The following is an 18,330-nucleotide window of genomic DNA, read 5'->3' as shown; positions in this document are numbered from 1 at the left end:
ACCACCAGGGAAGCCCCTGGCAGGCGGACTCTTAACCACTGCGCCACAAGGAAGTCCCTGATGCAAGTATTTTCATAGAGGAGCCCAGCAAGGTCATCAGATTTTGGTAGGCCTAGTTAATAGTGGTGACCAGAGCTAATGGGGTCCCTCTTGAATAGAAATAGCTATATGTCAGATGTTCTCATACTAAAGACTGCTTCTCTTTAGCTAGCAGCATTTTTAAAAATTTCCCATTGTTTTAGTGACAGGAAATAGTTTCCTCCATTTTGTAGACTGACCACAAGTCTTAGAGATTATTTTAACAAGAAACTAGGTTTTGTTTGGAAAAATCACTGCTCAGGATGGTTTATGCCTGTGAGGAGTTAGGGGTTGTGTTTCTGGAATTCCTCAGCTCAAGAAATATTTCCAGGGGCTTCCTGGGTGGTGCAGTGGTTAAGAATCCGCCTGCCAATGCAGGGGATATGGGTTCGAGCCCTGGTCTGGGAAGATCCCACATGCCGCGGAGCAGCTAAGCCCGTGAGCCACAACTACTGAGCCTGCACTCTAGAGCCTGTGAGCCACAACTACTGAGCCCATGTGCCACAACTACTGAAGCCCACGTGCCTAGAGCCCATGCTCCACAACGAGAGAAGCCACTGCAATGAGAAGCCCACGCGCCGCAATGAAGAGTAGCCCCCGCTGGCCGCAAATAGAGAAAGCCTACGAGCAGCAACGAAGACCCAGTGCAGCCAAAAGTAAACAAATAAATAAATTTATTTTAAAAAGAGAAATTTCCAGTTAATTCTCTGGGAGATAGCTCATTGCCTTGACATTTTACCCCCACCCCTTCTGTCACCTGTTTCAGTGTGGGTCAAAGGAGACAGTACAGCTCCTGGAGTCAGGTATCTAGAAGGGACATAGAAAATTGTACGATGGGAATTACATGATTTGGCGCAATTTTAGTTACTTATCTGTAAAATGGGGACAATACCTATCTCTCACACAGAAGTGGACCAAGATACTGTGACAACCCTGAAGAAGAGCAGTTTGCTCCTGAACTACTGCCAGATGTGCTGGAAAAACACTATGGATATAAACTCTTCATCCCAGAAAGGGACCTGATTCCAAGTCATACTAGAAATTCAAAAAAAAAATCCAAGAAATATTAGAATATGAGAGGTTGATTAATTAATGAAATATCAAAAATACCCCTTTACTATTTTTTGGTTTAATTTATTAGATTACTATGTATTTTTTGCATTTTTGCCAAGAGTACCTTGTTAAATATCAAAATTCTGCAACATCAATCTTTAGAGTTTTAATATCCTAAATTGTATTAAAATTATAATCAAAGGATTATAGTGAGGATTGTATGAGACACCCAGGGCACAGGCTTGGTACATGATAGGCCCTAGATTTCACTCATTCATGTAACAAGTATGTACTGAGGTACTGTTACTACCTGCAGTGACTGATGGATGAATGAATGACTATAAGGAGAAAATCTGCGCAGAGGGACTAGAGATCAAGGGGAGGGTCCCAAAGGCACTCCCAAGTACCCTACCTGGCTTTTGACCGCCGGCCGCGCGCGCTTGATACGCCGGATATGACGTCACCCACTACCGTGGTTCCCAGAACTAGGCGGTGGGAGCGGAAATTAACCCGGAGGGAGGGAGTGTGCAGACTGACCGGAAGTGGGCCGCGACGTTTACTGCCAGCTCCAGCTCCTGGGAGCAGGTCGAGAGGAGGGTGAGGAGGGCGGGTCAAGGGGCGGGGCCGCTTCAGGGGCGGGGCTTGCAGGCTGGCGGGCTGGGGGCGGGGAACTTCGTGCCTGCAGGACCCCGCCTGCCCAGGCGCCGGCGGTGGCGCGGCCATGAAGCTGAAGCTGAAGAACGTGTTCCTCGCCTACTTCCTGGTGTCGATCGCCGGCCTCCTCTACGCGCTGGTGCAGCTCGGTGAGCGGGGCGGGGCGGGGGCGCGGCGGGTCGGCCCTCGGGCACCCGTCGCCGAGCGTCCCGCCCTGGGGATGAACCCCCGCGCAGACCCCATTCATCCGGCTCGGCCCTTCTACAGCCCTCTGCGGCCGCCGGGCGCACTCCCCTCTCTAGAACGCACCGCGGCTGCCCGCCGCACCTCGGGTGAAATCAGACTCCTTCCCAGAGCCTGCAAGGCCCCGCATGATCCTGCCTTGGTCTGCCTCTCTAACCCCATTTCCTAACCCTCTCGCTCGCTCTGCTCCGACCACACTGGCTTCATGACAGTTTCTTGAAAACCCCACACTCATTGCTTCCAAGCACTTAACCTGTCCCCGCTGCCTGTGGTGCTCTTCGCCCAGCTCTTTCCCAGCTCCCTCTCTCATCCTTCAGGTTTCAGCTCACATGTCACCGCCTCACAGGCCTTCCTTGACCACCTTAGCTAAAGTACCTCTTCTCAATCTGGATTCTCTTTAAGTCTCTATCCTATTTGTTTCCTTCATGGCCCTTACCACGGTTTCTAATAATTTTATTAATTTGTTTCTTTGCTTAGTGTCCAGCTCCTCCACTAAACTGAAACCTCCATGAGGGCAGGGACCATGTCTGTTTGCTTTCCTAAGCTGCATCCCGGGCACCTAAGGCAGTGCCTCCCAGGAGGAGCATTCAATAAATATTTATCCAATGATGGAATCAATGAATTTAATGAGTCTTTGGTCACACAGCCAGTGGAACAGATTGAACCCTGCCTCTTATGCAGGGATTTAGAGACTGGGCCACTGCATGATCCTCAGGTATTTGAAAGACTGTCCTGTTTTAGGAGATCAACTTGTTCTTTATGGTTCCAGAAGGCAGAATTAGGACCAGAAGGTAGAAAGGATGGAGGCAGGTAATCAGCTCAATAGCCAAATGAAAACTGTAATGGATGGAATTGGTAAAGTCGGAGAGGGGCTGCTAATTAAGGCGGTGAGCTCCCCACCACCCAAGGCATAGAAAAGCTTTTAGAGAAGTTGTAAAGAGAGCCTTGCACTGGCTAGTTGAACAGAAGGTTATGGCCCTTTGGGATGCTGAACATACTGTGGTTCTCTGCCCCCATCCCTGCTTCCTGGGACCAGGCCAGCCATGTGACTGCCTCTCTCCCCTGCGGGCAGCAGCAGAGCAGCTTCGGCAGAAGGATCTGAGGATTTCCCAGCTGCAAGCCGATCTCCGCCGTCCACCCCCTGCCCCCGCCCAGCCCCCTGAACCTGAGGCTCTGCCTACTATCTATGTTGTTACCCCCACCTATGCCAGGTATGGGCTGTGATGCACCCAACATCTGCATGGACCAAGAGGCTGGGGTCGATGATGAGTTTCGGGAGGCGCTGGGCCAGGGGATGTTCCTCAAGCTAAGGCATGACAAATGACAGGCTAAATGAACCACATCATTACTCTAAGATTTGTGGGAAAATGTTTTTCTATTAAAATAGACAGGGATGCGCTGTGAAGTAGAATACAATATTCCTGAGAAGTTTTAAGATAGAACAATAAAGTTGCAAAGAAATTCTGAACTTGCCAGTGAGTTCACTCTCTCTCCTTAGGGAGCCTTTGGTGAGAAAGTTTGGGAAGCCCTTGACTAAATCGAAGTAGAAAAGGACTTGGCCCTGCGGTCATACGGGGGTCTAGAAATAGTTACACCAGCTATTATTTGCAGTGTGTTTACTCTCTGCCCCACACTGTGCTAAGTGTGTTCCTTTTTTTTTTTTTTTAATAAAACGTAGCGTTATTGGTGACACAAACCAACTGGGAAATGTGGTTTTGAATCTGTAGCCAAAAGGGCTTGCTGACATCTGCCTGGAATCAGATGGCTGACCCACCTACGCCAGGGCATCTCTAGACCCTCTCCACCTCCCTACACACACCATCAAGCCTGGGGCGGGCAGGCCCATCTGAAGGGTAAAGAAGCCTGCAAGAGACTGGGCCCCTACCTTCCCAGTTTCTTGTCTAAACTCGGATAAATCTTCGTCCCCTGAAGAGGAATGAGCCAAAGGGCTCCTCTAAACTCTTCTACCTGGAAATCCAAGCATAGGCGGCAAAGAACATGGTCCTACTGGTATTCTAAAAAGTCATGATCTTATTTAATCTTTAAAACAACATTGTTGTAAAGTACTGTTATTTTAAAGTTATTTAAAGGAAACTGAGCCTTGGGGAGATGGAGCCATTTCCCCAGATATCTCACCTAATAAGTTACAAAACTGGCGTTCAAACCCAGATCTGATTTCAAAGACTGTGCCCTTAATTTATAGTCAGAGCCCTGGGGTTGAGGTGAGTGACAGACATGGACATTAAGAACAGGGCAGGTGAATCAATTCCCTGGCGGTCCAGTGGTTAGGACTCAGCGCTTCCACTGCAGTGGGCATGGGTTCCATCCCTGGTCAGGGAACTAAGATCCTGCAAGCTGAGTGGCTGGGTCAAAAAACAAAACAAGACAAAGAAAAGAACAGGGCATTTGGGTGCTGGTCAGGGAAAGGTCACGGGGGGGGGGGCGGTGCTAGGAGTGGCCCAGGAGAAGCCATATGTACCCTCTGGAGTGGGCAAATGGTGCCTACCCCTTTCCCTCCTGCATCTTTCCCCCTGCAGGCTGGTGCAGAAGGCGGAGCTGGTGCGGCTGTCCCAGACCCTAAGCCTGGTGCCCCGGTTGCACTGGCTGCTGGTAGAGGATGCTGAGGGCCCCACCCCGTTGGTCTCGGGGCTGCTGGCTGCCTCTGGCCTCCTCTTCACACACCTGGCGGTCCTCACCCCCAAGGCCCAGCGACTCCGGGAGGGCGAGCCAGGCTGGGTTCGGCCCCGAGGTGTTGAGCAACGGAACAGGGCCCTGGACTGGCTCCGGAGCAGAGGGGGTGCTGTGGCGGGAGAGAAGGATCCACCCCCACCAGGCACCCGGGGAGTCGTGTACTTTGCTGATGATGACAACACCTACAGCCGGGAACTCTTTGAGGAGGTGAGCACTGAGATGGGGCTGGGGAAACAGGCCAGGTGGGGCCCGCTTCATCTTTTTCCCTAGGTGAGGAGTGGGGAGCGGTGGGGCAGAGTGACTCAAGTGGTCCTTCCCGCTGCTCCCATTCCTCTGGGCCACCTCCTGTCTGTTTCTTCTTTCCTGACTTCCGGTAGATGCGCTGGACCCGTGGCGTCTCAGTGTGGCCAGTGGGGCTGGTGGGCGGCCTGCGATTCGAGGGCCCTCGCGTACAGGATGGCCGGGTCGTGGGCTTCCACACCGCGTGGGAGCCCAATAGGCCCTTCCCACTGGATATGGCGGGATTTGCCGTCTCCCTGCCCCTGCTGTTGGCGAAACCCAATGCCCGGTTTGATGCTACTGCTCCTCGGGGCCACCTGGAGAGCAGCCTCCTGAGCCACCTTGTCGATCCCAAGGACCTGGAGCCACGGGCTGCCAACTGCACTCGGGTAAGGGGATGGAGGTGGGCACGGAAATCTGACTGTGGGAAATCTGACTGTGGGATGGGAGAAGTGGAATGAGGCCCTGGGGAGTAGGATCAGGGATGGGTGTTTGAACCAGGAGAGACCCTCCAGGGCTCAGATTCAACCTTGCTTGCTCTCCTGAAGGGGAAGCTGGGAGGCAGGGAAGGAAAGTGGTCTTCCTGCCACTCTGTCTCCTGGCACCCGTGTGACACAGAGAGGGTAAGGCATTAAGCCCCATTTTAGAGGCACTAAAGGCTCCCCCCACCCACCCTTCATACTTGGCAGCCAACCCAGTGTGTGTTGAGGGGGTTGGAGAATCCGTTCTACACTGCGTGCCCCAGAGGCTTGGCTGTGGCTGGGCCCGGCTCTAACTGAAAGCTCTCGGGACAGGTTCTGGTGTGGCATACGCGGACAGAGAAGCCCAAGACGAAGCAGGAGGAGCAGCTGCAGCGGCAGGGCCGAGGCTCAGACCCAGCTGTTGAGGTGTGATGGCGGCCCTCCACTGCCCACCACCTCATCAGACACAGATCTGTGGGACTGGATCCCTGGCCTGCCCAGGATGTGGTTTTCCAAGTCCTGAGCCCTCAGAGCCAGGGGCGGCCCTTCTGCCCCTTCAACCCCAGGGCGTGGCCCAGCTGCTTCTCCCCTCCCCCAGCTTGCCTTGTGGCACTGCTCACAGGCTAGGGACAAGCAGCCCTTGTGTTGAGCCAGATGGGCTTGTCTGGGGCGGAGCAGAAAACAGAGAGTCTCGGGCGGGAGGGCGGCTGAGTGACTGGGTAACTTATTGGGGCTGGGCATGCACTGGGGGGCTGGACCCTCCCCACCTGAGCATGCTGACCCCCCCCCCCCGCCCCAACCTCCAGAATAAAAACACTCAACTTGGAGGGGCTTCTGTTTTCCTTCACTTCCCATGTCAGGTTCTTGCATTTGATCCTTACCAGGTCAAACCCCTGGAGTCCTGGCTTCTCCATCAGACGGAAATCAGTTCTCTCAGGGCCCCCACCCCCTTGAAGAGGAAGATCAGTGGCTTCAGTCCAAAAGCTTTATTGAGTCTGTGCACCAGAAGCAGCCTCCAGTCCTTCCCATGTCACTTTCCCACCACCCTGGTTTTTTTTTCTGTTCTTCCCTGGTGGTTCTGGCCATGGGCTAGGCCCTAGGACACCTGGTTTTCTCTCCTACCCCAGTCCAGCTCACTGACTATCCTTAACCCTCTAATCCCAGAGATCCCTCCTCCCCCACCTGGAGCCTATAAGGAGTTGTGAGGTTTCCAGGCTTGTCCATCTCTCCCCTTCCCCCCACCCCTCATCCCCACCCCAAGCTCCAGGCCACTAGGCCTCAGGTAGACCCTCCTTGGGAGGTTCCTCTTCTGGTGGGCCCTCCTCAGGTGCTGGCCTGCGGGCCACCCCTCCCTGTAGCCACGCTGTTTTCAGCATGTCTTTCAGCCCAGCAGGAAAGAGATAGCCCTGGGCCTCTCCCTCCCCATCGATGACTCCTCCGAGCCCCTCCAGTGCCGTTTGCAGGTACCGCAGGCCCAAGAGTACCAGAGTCTGTGGGGAGAGCAAGGGGCAAGAGGTCAATGAGGGTCACAGCAGTTTCAGGGGCCCCTGGGTTGGAGGCGGTGAGGAGGCCCAGAGGAGGCCTCAGACACTTTGCTGACTCACCTGCAGCAGGAAGGTAACAGCCAGCATGTTGCCCAGTGTGCTCGCCAGCCCCTGCAGGTGCCCCAGCAGCACCTCATGGCATCCTTGGGCCCAGAGGTTTAGGTTGGGCTGTCGGGGATCAAAGAGGGGGTGGGCGTGGGGGTCTGAGAGCTGGCTTTGCAGGCAAGGTCTGGGTGAGTGGGGATTACAGCAGGAGAAAGGGACCCCATCAATCAGATATAGGCCTTCCACATTGCTCTGGATCCGGCTGCAAAGGGAGGGGCAGGGGTGTTAGGATGTCTGGAGATAGAGGCCTGGGGGAGAAGCTGCAGGGCACAGGAGTTGAGAAGGGAAAAGACGAGTGAGACATGTACTGACTGCTTTACTATGTGCCAGGCATGCAGACATCATTCGTTTATCCTTACGACAACTCTGTAAGGTGGGACTTTTATCATCTCCAGTTTACAGACAAGCAAATGGGCCCAGAGCAGTTTGGTAACATGCCCTGGGTCACACAGCTAAAACATGGCAGAGCTGTGCTCCATTCTCTCAGTCACTAGACTCTACTCATTGCCTGTCTGGGTGAGGTGGGGTTGCAAGGAAGGAGGAAGAGGAGGAGAAGAAGGAAGAGGGAGGAGGAGAAGCAAATCACTCACTCAGCCACGTCCTGGTCATTGGGATCCAGGTAACGGTTGCTGACCCACTGGATCCCAAACCAATCCTTGTACCCATGGCGCCCGCAGCAGTGGTGCCTCAGCTGCAGCTCGTCCAACAGCCGTTTGGCTTGACAGCGTCCGGGGACCTCTGTGTCCTTGTAGTTAGCCAAGGCAGTCCCCAGGCCCTCCTCCAGTCCTGTGTCCAGAGTCCCAGGCAAAGCCAGGGCTAGCCCCAGGGCAAGAACCAGGAGCCCCCCGCCACCAGCTGTGCCAGCCACCAGCAGCGGGCCCAGGACCCCTCGCCAGGGAGGGTATTGAGCTGCATCCAGACTGGCCCTGCTGGCTCCTGAACCCACCAGTCCTGTGCCCAGAGCCACTGCACTGGCTGCCAAGGCAACCTGGGGCAGGGCAGCGACCGGGCAGGAGGGAGCCAAGAAGGTGCCAAGGTGCCACAGCTGGACCAGGAGATGCCCGCTACAGAGGAGGGTGAGGCCACCGACCACCGCCAGCAGCCAGGAGAGGAGCCAGAGGCCCTGCGCCAGACGGATGAGGGGCTGGAGGGGCAGCACCAGCGGCAGCACCGGCGCCATCTCCCATCTCTGCCCAAGGGACAGCAGAGCTGTCAGGGACAGGGGTTGGCCGCGGCAGGATGCTGCGTCAGCCCAGCCTGGCTTGAGCTGGGCTAATGCCACCCTGACCCCAATACCCTGGGCATCCTCCCGCCACAGCCTTAATAACCCTCTGCCCTGTGCCCTGCCAGTCCCAATTCGGGATGCCTTGGCCTTGCCCCTTAGGAAAAGCCCCGCCCCCGGGCAAAAGGCCTATTTCGTGACCCCGCCCCTGTCCCTTCGCGGAAGTGGGGAGGGGCTGGTCGGTTCTGCCTCGACAGGCTAGGGGCTGGGGGCGGGAGACCTCACGGCCCGCGCTCCTTCCCAGGTCCCCAGGGAGTCCGAGGGCCAGGATCCCGGAAGGGCCTGGAGGGTGGTGGCCGGAGGGGGCCGGGGGTCAACGGGTTGGCCCCGCCCCCGAAGCGAGCTGCGAGGCCCGGACAGGGAGGGGTTACCAGGCGGCCCGGCCCCCCCCTCGTCCCGCCCCCCCACCTCCCGCGCTTCCTGGCGGCCTCGCGTCCGGCGCCTGTTTGTGCTGCGGCGCTGGGGCCCAGGACGGCCCCGCCACCCCACCCCCGGGAGCCAAGAGCGGTCCCGGGAGAGTCCGAGGCCCCGGCGGGCCCCGGAGCCTGCGGCCCCGCCCCACAGCGCCCCCTCCAGGCCCTTTCCCCGCGCCCGACAGCGCCCCCGGGGGGTGGCTCGGCTCCCTTGCGCGCGCGCCCCGGGGTGCTTCCCCTTCCCCTCTCTCTGGCCATGGCCCCGGCGGCTTAGACGCCTCCTCCTCCGCCGCCGCCGCTCGGAGCAAGCCGGGGGCCGGATGGACGGGGCCGGGGGGCCCGGTGAGTACGGGGCGGGGCGGGCGGCGTGCCCCTTCCCGGAGCGCCGGCCGGTCGGGCGCTGCCATTGCCCGACGGCTGTTCGGGGCGTCCCCGCGTGCTCCTCGGCTCCGGGGGCTCTGAGCATCCTCCACTGTACCTCAGGTCGCTCTCCCTAGTTACTTGGGTCCTCCAACTGTCATTTCGGACTTCCCCAACGTCATCCTACCTCCCGTGTTACTTTGGGCCCCTCGAAAATTTCCTTACCTCCTGTGTTACTCTGGGCCTCTTTTCCTGGGATTTTGGGTCTTTTTACTTCGGACCCCCACTGTTACCCTGGGACCTTCGCTATGACTCTTCTCTCCACTCATACCCTCTCCTGTCACTCTAGATGTCGTTTTCTTCTCTGAGTCCTCAGGATGACTGTACTGTTGTGTCCCCCCCACTTTTCTCCGGGTGCTCCCTCTGAGTTTCTCTGCCTTCTCTGGAGACCTGAGCTTGCTCTGGGCTGGGCCCTGTCGTCCCTCACCAGCACTGCGCTTCAGCCTGTGGTTCCCACGTTCCTCGCCAGTACTCCATTTTTTCCCCCGGGTACTCCATGGTACTCCCTGTCTTTGCGGAGGCTGGGACGGCAGCAGGAAGGGAGCTTTGCCAGGTTCCTCGCCTGCCCTGCCACAAGGAGGCCCTTGATCCTTTACTACCCGTCTCCTCCCCTCTGGGAGCGCATCCAAGCCTGGAGCTGCTCGAAGGGTGCAGGTCCTATTGGACAAATGCACAGCTGGGGGCAGAGAGAATCCCCTCAAGCCTTTCCCCAGGTGGTGGGTACATTCTGACTGCTTCTTGCCCCTTTCCCAGGTGAGGGCCCTGCTCAGGAGGCCCTGCAGTCCCTGAGCCGGCGGCTTCAGGTGCAGGAGAAGGAGATGGAGCTGGTAAAGGCAGCCTTGGCAGAAGCTCTTCGCCTGCTGCGGCTGCAGGCGCCTCCCACCTCCCTGCAGGACCCTGGCGCACCAGGCCCTACAAGGGACAGGTATGCATGTTGTCAAACCTTCTTCCTCCCCCTTGCTGGGGCCTGCCCCAGGCGCACCGGGCTGATGCACTGGCTCCCCAGCAGCGCTGCAGCTTCCCCGGGACTGCCACCCACACACAGCCCCTCCTCGGTGAGCCGAGGCACCCAGACAGAGACAGAGGTGGAGACGGAGTCATCACCTGGCCCCCCTGGCCTGATCAACGGGCCCGCGGCCCCGCATGGGGGCGGTGAAGAGCCCGGTGGGACCCAGTCCGAAGGAGGGGGCAGCAGCAGCAGTGGCACTGGCTCGCCCGGCCCCCCAGGGCTCCTCAGGCTGGTGCAGCCCCCACAGCGTACTGACACGTGAGTGTCCTGCGGCAGAGGCTGGGAGGGGAGGGAGGAGTGGGGAGCACGATCCGAGGGAATGACTTTCACCTGCTCACTGTGCCCCGTCCGACCAGGCCCCGGAGAAATTCTTCCTCCTCCTCGTCCCCCTCAGAGCGGCCTCGCCAGAAACTCTCCCGGAAGGCAGCTTCCTCGGCCAACCTGTTGCTGCGGTCAGGGAGCACAGAGAGGTGGGCGAGGCTCCCCTCCCCCCAGCCCGCCCCACCCCAGGCTCAGGTTCTTGACTTTTCACATCCCTCACCTCACTTCCCTGGGTGGGGTGGGGGGACCTCATTGCCCAACAGGAAGAAAGGAACAAGCACTCCTGGGGTGCCTGCCGTGTACCCGGCACTGTGCTAAACCCTCGACCTCCTCCATCTCATTCAGTCCCCATGACATCCTTGGGGGGTAGGTGGTCTCATGCTGATCATTGTCCAGGTGAAGAAGCAGGCTCAGAGAGGGTAAGTCATTTGTCTGGGGTCACACAGCTAGAGCCAGGATTCCAACCCCACTCTTCCTGACTCCAGTTCCCCTGCCGTTTCCACCATATCACAACATACCTTCCAAGATTCCAAGAGGGTTTTCCAAAAGCACCCATGATTTTCATGGTGACGGTCCTCAGAGTCTCAGCCTCCTCCCACACCCCAGCGTACCAAGCTTTACTTCTAGAGAGCAAGGGGAAATCCTGGTGGCTGAGCATAGTTGTCTCAGAGTGTGTACAGGCCCCGGGACGCCTGAGTGTTCATTCTAGCCCGATCCTTGGCCTCTCTTTTATTCTTTGAAGAGAGATGGTCACCTTATTATCTAAGGACAGTGATCTCTGGAATTCACCTGTCACTTTCCCCTTGAGAGAGAAGGACTATTCTTGCTTACCTCTCAGATCCCTGAAAGGCAGGGCTGATGTACATTCTGGATTCACTAAAGGCCCATTTTACAGATGGGAAAATGAAGCGGTTAATAGCCAGAGGCCTGGTGGTCTGGAGGAAAGTGTCACCCCACCCTGCCTCTTACAGGCTTACTCAGCCTCTTTAGCCTCAGTCTTCTCATGCCTTAAATGGAGCTAAAAGTCCCCACCTGAGCTCTGAATGCACACGATGCAAACTGAAATTCTGCAGAGGTGACTGTCATCTCTAGGGTAGCCTCCTTTCTTACGTCCTGCCCCTCCACAATTATGTCTTGGGACCTGACCCCAATCCCTGTGCTTTTCTTCCTTCGCAACAGCCGTGGGGGAAAAGACGCCCTCTCCAGCCCTGGGGGTCCTGGATCTCGGAGGAGCAATTATAATTTAGGTATGTATAGAGGGATCCGGAAGAACTTGGATGATGGGGTTAGGGTTTGGGCTGCAGCCCCAGGAGCTATTTTGGGGGACCTGTGAGGTATGGTGGGTTGAGTTCTGCTCTGGCTTTCCTGGAAGGGAAGCTACAGGGTCATGATTGACACCCCCTTCTTTTTTTGTAGAAGGCATCTCAGTGAAGATGTTCCTTCGCGGCCGCCCCATTACCATGTACATCCCGTCTGGCATCCGCAGCCTCGAGGAGCTGCCCAGCGGCCCACCCCCGGAGACCCTCAGCCTTGACTGGGTGTATCCTGCCCCTTCCAGTCCCATGGGAACCACCCTTCCCATCCTGGAATGTCCCCCCCGCTTGCACCTCCTGGGTCTGCAAGGAGAGTGAGACCTCTGAATCCTCCGCTTCCATCCTCTGCCAGTGGCGCTGCTGTAGCCAGAGCTCTGTCTTCCTCTCCTTTTCCTCGTGGTGCCCTTGATCTGACCCTTTCCTTGACCATGATTCCCACTCCAGTTACGGGTACCGGGGTCGTGACTCCCGCTCTAATCTGTTTGTGCTGCGCTCTGGGGAGGTGGTCTACTTTATCGCCTGTGTGGTGGTGCTGTACCGGCCCGGGGGAGGCCCAGGGGGTCCTGGAGGTGGCGGCCAGAGACATTACCGGGGGCACACGGACTGCGTTCGATGGTGAGGGTCCTAGGGCTTGGGAGTGGGCAGCTCTAGGCATGGGGATGGTGGGCTTGGCAGGAAGAGGGTCTGGGTGGGTGTGGAGGAACAGGAGAGGAGAGTGGCCTGGGTGGTCTTGAGAGACCACCGACCCCCTTCCCTAGAGTGTCTCCTCCCCCACTTAGCCTGGCTGTTCACCCTGATGGTGTGCGTGTAGCCTCAGGACAGACAGCCGGAGTGGATAAGGATGGAAAGGTAAGGCCACAGTCAAACGCCAGGCAGACAGGATGAAATTCCAGCCCAGCTGTCCTTCACACCCCTGACCCCTTCTCTTCCACCAGCCCCTGCAGCCTGTGGTTCATGTCTGGGACTCAGAGACGCTGCTGAAGCTGCAGGAGATCGGACTGGGGGCCTTCGAGCGGGGTGTGGGGGCCCTGGCCTTTTCAGTTGCGGTGAGCTGGCCCCGGCGCCTCGAGGCCCCCATCTTCCCTGTCCGGGAACCCCCTCCTTGTACTTCACCAGGAAGCCTCAGAAGTCCTGGCCTTCCTAAGCCCCACCCAGCCGGTTCTCCTAAGAGACAGTGTGGCCCCTTCTGCTCTCTCAGCCTGTCGTGGCACCTCTGGCCTAATTTGGACCATGAATCCTGAGACCTCCAGGCCTTACTCGGCCCCTCTGATGTGTCCCCCATCTTCAGGATCTGGGTGCTTTCCTCTGTGTGGTGGATGATTCCAACGAGCACATGCTGTCTGTGTGGGACTGCAGCCGGGGAACGAAGCTGGCTGAGATCAAGGTGAGGTATCCTGGTGGCCTGGTGGGGCGCTGAGGTTGAGGTGCTGGGAGTGGTGGAGTGCAGAGAGCTCCAGACTTCCCCGTACGTGTACCTCCTTTCTGGCCTGGTCCCCTGGAGCAAGCCTCCTAGCCTCTCTGAGGCTGTGAAGTGGGGACCACGGAGGTTCTGACCTCGTGAGGGACACCGTGTTAGGCACTAGTGAGTGACTGCCAGTAGTGCTCTTAGGGGACCAGGGCCTTGGAGGAAGGGTTGTCCTGAGGGTCCTGGGCTGCTGCAGACCAGTTGTCAGGATGCCAGTTGAAGAGAGTCTGGTAGAACGAAGGTGCACAGGGCTTGGAGTGGTTGAATCTAGTATCTTCCCTTCAGAGTACAAATGACTCAGTCCTGGCCGTTGGCTTCAACCCTCGCGACAGCAGCTGCATTGTCACCAGCGGGAAATCCCACGTCCACTTCTGGAACTGGAGTGGTGGAGCAGGGGTTCCTGGGAACGGGACCCTCACCAGGAAACAGGGTGTCTTTGGGGTGAGGTGTGGATGGGTGCAGGGTGGTGGGGGAGGGCAGAGTGGCGATGGAAGTATTGGTCTGAGTACTGTAGACCCTGACGCTACCCAACTCCCAGCTGTCCCGAGACTTGTAGCGTCTTTGACCTCTACTCTCTGCTCGCCTGGCCCCTAGAAATACAAGAAACCCAAGTTTATCCCCTGCTTTGTGCTCCTTCCGGACGGAGACATTCTCACAGGGGACTCCGAGGGGAACATTCTCACCTGGGGGCGGAGCCTCTCAGATTCCAGGACCCCAGGCAGGGGCGGGGCCAAAGGTATGTGATTGGGGGTGGCATCTGGGAAGGCTAGTTCCCCAGACGGTCTGTGAAAACAGAGGAGAGGATTTCCCATCCTTTGCCCTTGAGAATTGATCGTGCTCTGTCCGAGGGTGGGGCCCTCTGGGGGGCTAGTCTAGGAGGGCAGGGGGCAGCACGGCAGAGAGGGCTGGGGCTTTGGAGTGTGCCAGACCCTGGGTTCAAATCCCAGTTTCGCCTCTAGTTGCCTGGCCCTTAGGAAGTTACCTCACTTCTCGGAACCTTGGTCGTCCAGTCTGTAAACTGGGGAGAAGCCGAGGACCAGACTAGGCACTCAGCACCCGGCAGTCATTGCTCTATTGTGACGGCCTCGGCCGCTCCTGTTCCCTACTTCCCTGCACCCCAAAAGCATGACCCACCCAGGACTTTGCCAACAGAGACCTACGGGATTGTGGCCCAGGCGCACGCTCACGAGGGTTCTATCTTCGCCCTGTGTCTCCGGCGGGACGGGACCGTGCTGAGTGGTGGTGGGCGGGACCGCCGGCTGGTCCAGTGGGGGCCTGGGTTGGTGGCCCTCCAGGAAGCTGAGGTGAGGGCTGGGCTGGGGTCAAGGGAAGGAGAGGGAAGAGGAATGGTCAGCGGGCCCCTGACTTTCTGCCACCACTCTGCAGATTCCTGAACACTTTGGGGCCGTGCGGGCCATTGCAGAGGGGCTTGGCTCTGAGCTGCTGGTGGGAACCACGAAGAACGCATTGCTGAGGGGAGATCTGGACCAGGGCTTCTCCCCTGTAATCCAGGTTGGGGGGGGCGCCAAGGGTTCGAGCGAGCAGGAAGGGAAGGGCTGTTGGGGAGGGGCAGAGGTGACAGCGCACGCTCTGCCGCAGGGTCACACGGATGAGCTCTGGGGGCTCTGCACACATCCCTTCCAGAACCGTTTCCTCACCTGTGGCCATGACCGGCAGCTCTGCCTGTGGGATGGGGAGGGCCATGCGCTGGCCTGGAGCATCGACCTCAAGGTAGAGCTCTGTGTCCCCGGATCCTCAGTGTCACGCCCACCATGACTCCTGTGGCCACCACTCCTTCCCCAACACCCCCTTCCCTTTTGCTCCTAGAGGCAGCCCGTTTGTACTGGTGTGGCTGTACTGGCTGGTAAAATATTCATTCTTCTGTACTGATGCCTCCAGTGCCCCTGAGCACTGCCCTCCCCCCAGCCCTTAGACGTCCTCTTGATCCAGCAACTGACGGTTAATCTCCAGCACAGCTGTGGGGTGTCACTTCTGGTTGTTAAGTGTTTTGAGTAGCACCTCTGCTTAGGCTCCGGTGATACCCTGCCTCCATCCCAGGTTTCCTGTCCCTCTCATCCTTGAGAGGAGGGGGCTTTGACATTGTTATCAAGATGACAAGGTATCCATCTTAGTTCCCTCACTAGAAAGGCATCTTCTTGAATTCACCTTTCCCCCCTCCCAGGAGACTGGTCTCTGTGCTGACTTCCACCCCAGTGGGGCAGTTGTGGCCGTAGGACTGAACACAGGGAGGTGAGAGGGAGCCAGGACTCCTGGGAGGGGAAAGCAGGAGGTATGGGAAGGGTTTCTGGTAATGGCGGGGGTGGAGGAGTGTGATCGCTGCCTGCTCAGGAGCCCCAACTGCACCCTCCCTCTTCTCAGTGCTTTTCCCTGCAGCCAGGGTCTCCCCTGCTCTCCTATGGCAGCTGTCATCACACCCTCCCCCATCCATTCTCCCCTCCAAGCAAGCCTGGGAGTGGAGGAGGTGGCAGCTCAGGCTAGAGAAGCAGCGGGGATGGGAGGGGCATAGGGGAGACTAACACAGGGAAGTGACAAGCTTAACAGACTCCACAAGGCCCTGGTAGTTGGGCCCCTGTTCTCCCTTTCAGATGGCATCAGGAGCCCCTCAGCTTTTATCTGCCCATAGCCCCTTCCCACTTCCCAGCATAAGACCGCAATGATAGATAACCTCTCTGTCTACATCACAGCCTTTCTTTTGGTGTCTCTGAGGCTCTCTGACTTGCCAACCCCTACCCTGCTCAGGACAGGTATCCTCACACCTGCTTTCCACCCCCCTCCCTTCTAGGTGGCTAGTTTTGGACACAGAGACCAGAGAGATCGTGTCCGACATCACTGATGGCAATGAGCAGCTCTCAGTGGTCCGGTACAGCCCAGGTGGGAGCCACCCCCACCCCGGAACCTAGACTCATCCCTGGCCCTTCCCTCTCTGAGTGACTGTCTTTGTAGATGGGTTGTACCTGGCCATCGGTTCCCATGACAACATGATCTACATCTATAGCGTTTCCAGTGATGGTGCCAAGTCCAGCCGCTTTGGCCGCTGTGTGGTGAGGAAGCTGGGGTGGAGGGCGGGGCATTGCCATAGCAGGTAAACTAATGTCCTTTAGGAGGGTGAGGGGATGGGAAACGGTGGCTACATTGTTAGTCTCTTGACCCTTGCTCCCAGGGTCACTCCAGCTTCATCACTCACCTTGACTGGTCCAAGGATGGGAACTTCATCATGTCCAATTCTGGGGACTATGAGATCCTTTACTGTGAGTGACAGTAGGGGAGGGCATGGGGAGAGGGTAATAGGGGTGGGTTTTATTTATGTGAGGGGGCTCCTGGTTGGGAGGGGATGAAGGAGAAGATGTGGGGGAACTCCAGGTGGAGGGGCAGTCAGACAGGGAGGTGGAGATGGGTTTGAAGTGGAGTCAGAATTATACACATAGGAGAAATGTTGTCATTTGGACAAAAAAACCACACACACAGTTTTGCACCATGTCTTGTTCCCACAAGGCCTTGGGGGAGTTGAAAAATGCACCAAGAAAAGATTGTTTTGGAAAAGTTTCTCAGGACAGGTGTGGAGGGATTGATTATCAAGGGAGGAGGAACTGATGAGAAACAGGACAACTTCAGCTGAGAACTCAGGAAGCACATGGGGCTGGGTGTTGCCCTGGGCTGAGGGCTACCACCCTGACCAGATCACGTGCCACCGCCTCAAGCCAGTCTTTCCAACCCTTCCATGGCATCTTCCCCACTGAGGGCAGGGTGAGAGCTGAGCTGGGTGGGCTCCCTCTCCCCAGGGGACGTGGCTGGAGGCTGTAAGCTGCTGAGGAATCGTTATGAGAGCCGAGACCGGGAGTGGGCCACCTACACCTGCGTGCTGGGCTTCCATGTCTACGGTGAGCAGGGGCCCAGGGCCGCGGAACCCTGTGGGAGAGGTGCGGGGACAAGGTGCAGCCCGTCCCGGGCTCGCAATGCTGGACAGGTGTAGAGGGGTGGGCGTCAAGAAACTGGCAAATCCAGCCCAGGAGGCCCCTCCGGCCGGCCCTCGGGACCGGGAAGGATTGCCTGGAACGCGCGGCCGGTGGGTGGGTGGCCGGGCCGCCTGAGCGCCGGAAATGGTGCCGCTCTGGACCGTGGGTGGCGGCCGGGAGGCTGGGCTGAGGCTGGCCCCTGTGCTAGGCGTGTGGCCTGACGGCTCGGATGGAACCGACATCAACTCCCTGTGCCGCTCCCACAACGAGCGCGTGGTGGCTGTGGCCGACGACTTCTGCAAAGTGCACCTCTTCCAGTACCCGTGCGCCCGCGCCAAGGTAAGGCCTCCTGGGGCCTCCGGGGCCGGGCGGGAGGGGTCCCAGGGCTCCGCGGCCGCTGTAGCCCGACCTTCCTTCCTGCCCAGGCGCCGAGCCTCGTGTACGGTGGTCACGGCAGCCACGTGACCAGCGTCCGGTTCACGCACGACGACTCGCACCTCGTCTCGCTGGGCGGCAAGGACGCCAGCATCTTCCAGTGGCGAGTGCTGGGCCCTGGGGGCGCGGGGCCGGCGCCTGCAACGCCCTCTCGAACCCCCTCCCTGTCCCCCGCCTCCTCTCTCGACGTCTGACCGCTGTCCTACGGGACCCACAGGCCCTGCAGCGTGGCCCCGCCCCACCCAAATTCCCCATTACCGGGGCCGACCCTGTCCTCGACTTCGAGACATTCCCAAAAGCGCATTTCCCTGGAGGGGGCGAACGGCACCCCTGCACACACTGTATAGACCCGCTGGCTGAGCCGGGCAGCCCCAGCCGGGGCCCTGACTCCCGCTGCCTGCTGAGGGGCAATAAACCAAAAGCAAAGTCGCCTCCCGGTCCTTTTGTGGGGTGCGGCTGGGCGCCTAGGGCCTTTGTGGGGATGGGGAGCAAGGAAAAGGGGAATGCGGAAAGGGTGACGGAGCGTCGACCTTTCATGCAAATAACGGGCAAAGCCGCTTGCAAATAACTCCGAGAAGTGCAAAGGGCGC

General features: G+C 58.2%; 3 protein-coding genes across 7 annotated transcripts; 2 read left to right on the top strand and 1 right to left on the bottom strand.

Annotated features, from left to right (window-relative positions):
* Window positions 1–1,777: 1,777 nt before the first annotated feature.
* Window positions 1,778–6,280, top strand: B3GAT3 (beta-1,3-glucuronyltransferase 3). 2 transcript variants are annotated; one of them, XM_060019045.2, is made up of 5 exons: window positions 1,778–1,934; window positions 3,104–3,239; window positions 4,566–4,926; window positions 5,097–5,387; window positions 5,793–6,280. In XM_060019045.2, exons 1-5 carry the CDS (start codon window positions 1,853–1,855, stop codon window positions 5,889–5,891), a joined length of 969 nt encoding a protein of 322 aa, XP_059875028.1. In that variant the 5' UTR covers window positions 1,778–1,852; the 3' UTR covers window positions 5,892–6,280. The 2 variants fall into 2 exon arrangements, with proteins under 2 accessions (XP_059875028.1, XP_059875026.1); XM_060019043.1 differs by having other exon boundaries at window positions 3,065–3,239.
* A 160-nt stretch (window positions 6,281–6,440) lies between these two features.
* On the bottom strand, window positions 6,441–8,761 carry ROM1 (retinal outer segment membrane protein 1). Its single transcript, XM_060019042.1, has 3 exons — window positions 7,699–8,761; window positions 7,064–7,310; window positions 6,441–6,949 (listed from the first exon to the last, which is right to left on the bottom strand). Exons 1-3 carry the CDS (start codon window positions 8,286–8,288, stop codon window positions 6,731–6,733), a joined length of 1,056 nt encoding a protein of 351 aa, XP_059875025.1. The 5' UTR covers window positions 8,289–8,761; the 3' UTR covers window positions 6,441–6,730.
* Window positions 8,762–8,810: 49 nt separating this feature from the next.
* On the top strand, window positions 8,811–18,305 carry EML3 (EMAP like 3). 4 transcript variants are annotated; one of them, XM_060019037.1, is made up of 22 exons: window positions 8,811–9,145; window positions 9,977–10,148; window positions 10,230–10,490; window positions 10,589–10,702; window positions 11,733–11,800; window positions 11,970–12,093; window positions 12,311–12,481; window positions 12,646–12,715; window positions 12,802–12,912; window positions 13,155–13,250; window positions 13,617–13,772; window positions 13,926–14,067; window positions 14,484–14,635; window positions 14,718–14,834; window positions 14,931–15,062; window positions 15,514–15,581; window positions 16,135–16,223; window positions 16,296–16,393; window positions 16,513–16,600; window positions 17,132–17,230; window positions 17,514–17,644; window positions 17,731–18,305. In XM_060019037.1, exons 1-22 carry the CDS (start codon window positions 9,124–9,126, stop codon window positions 17,932–17,934), a joined length of 2,685 nt encoding a protein of 894 aa, XP_059875020.1. In that variant the 5' UTR covers window positions 8,811–9,123; the 3' UTR covers window positions 17,935–18,305. The 4 variants fall into 4 exon arrangements, with proteins under 4 accessions (XP_059875020.1, XP_059875021.1, XP_059875018.1 ...); XM_060019038.1 differs by having other exon boundaries at window positions 10,233–10,490; window positions 17,731–18,304; XM_060019035.1 differs by having other exon boundaries at window positions 8,812–9,145; window positions 10,233–10,490; window positions 14,718–14,843; window positions 17,731–18,304.
* The last annotated feature ends 25 nt before the right edge of the window (window positions 18,306–18,330 follow it).

Source organism: Delphinus delphis, chromosome 8, assembly GCF_949987515.2.
Source record: "Delphinus delphis chromosome 8, mDelDel1.2, whole genome shotgun sequence".
NCBI classification, from domain to species: domain Eukaryota; kingdom Metazoa; phylum Chordata; class Mammalia; order Artiodactyla; family Delphinidae; genus Delphinus; species Delphinus delphis.
Note: the sequence above shows the minus strand (reverse complement) of the source record. Positions and strands in the feature narration are given on the sequence as shown.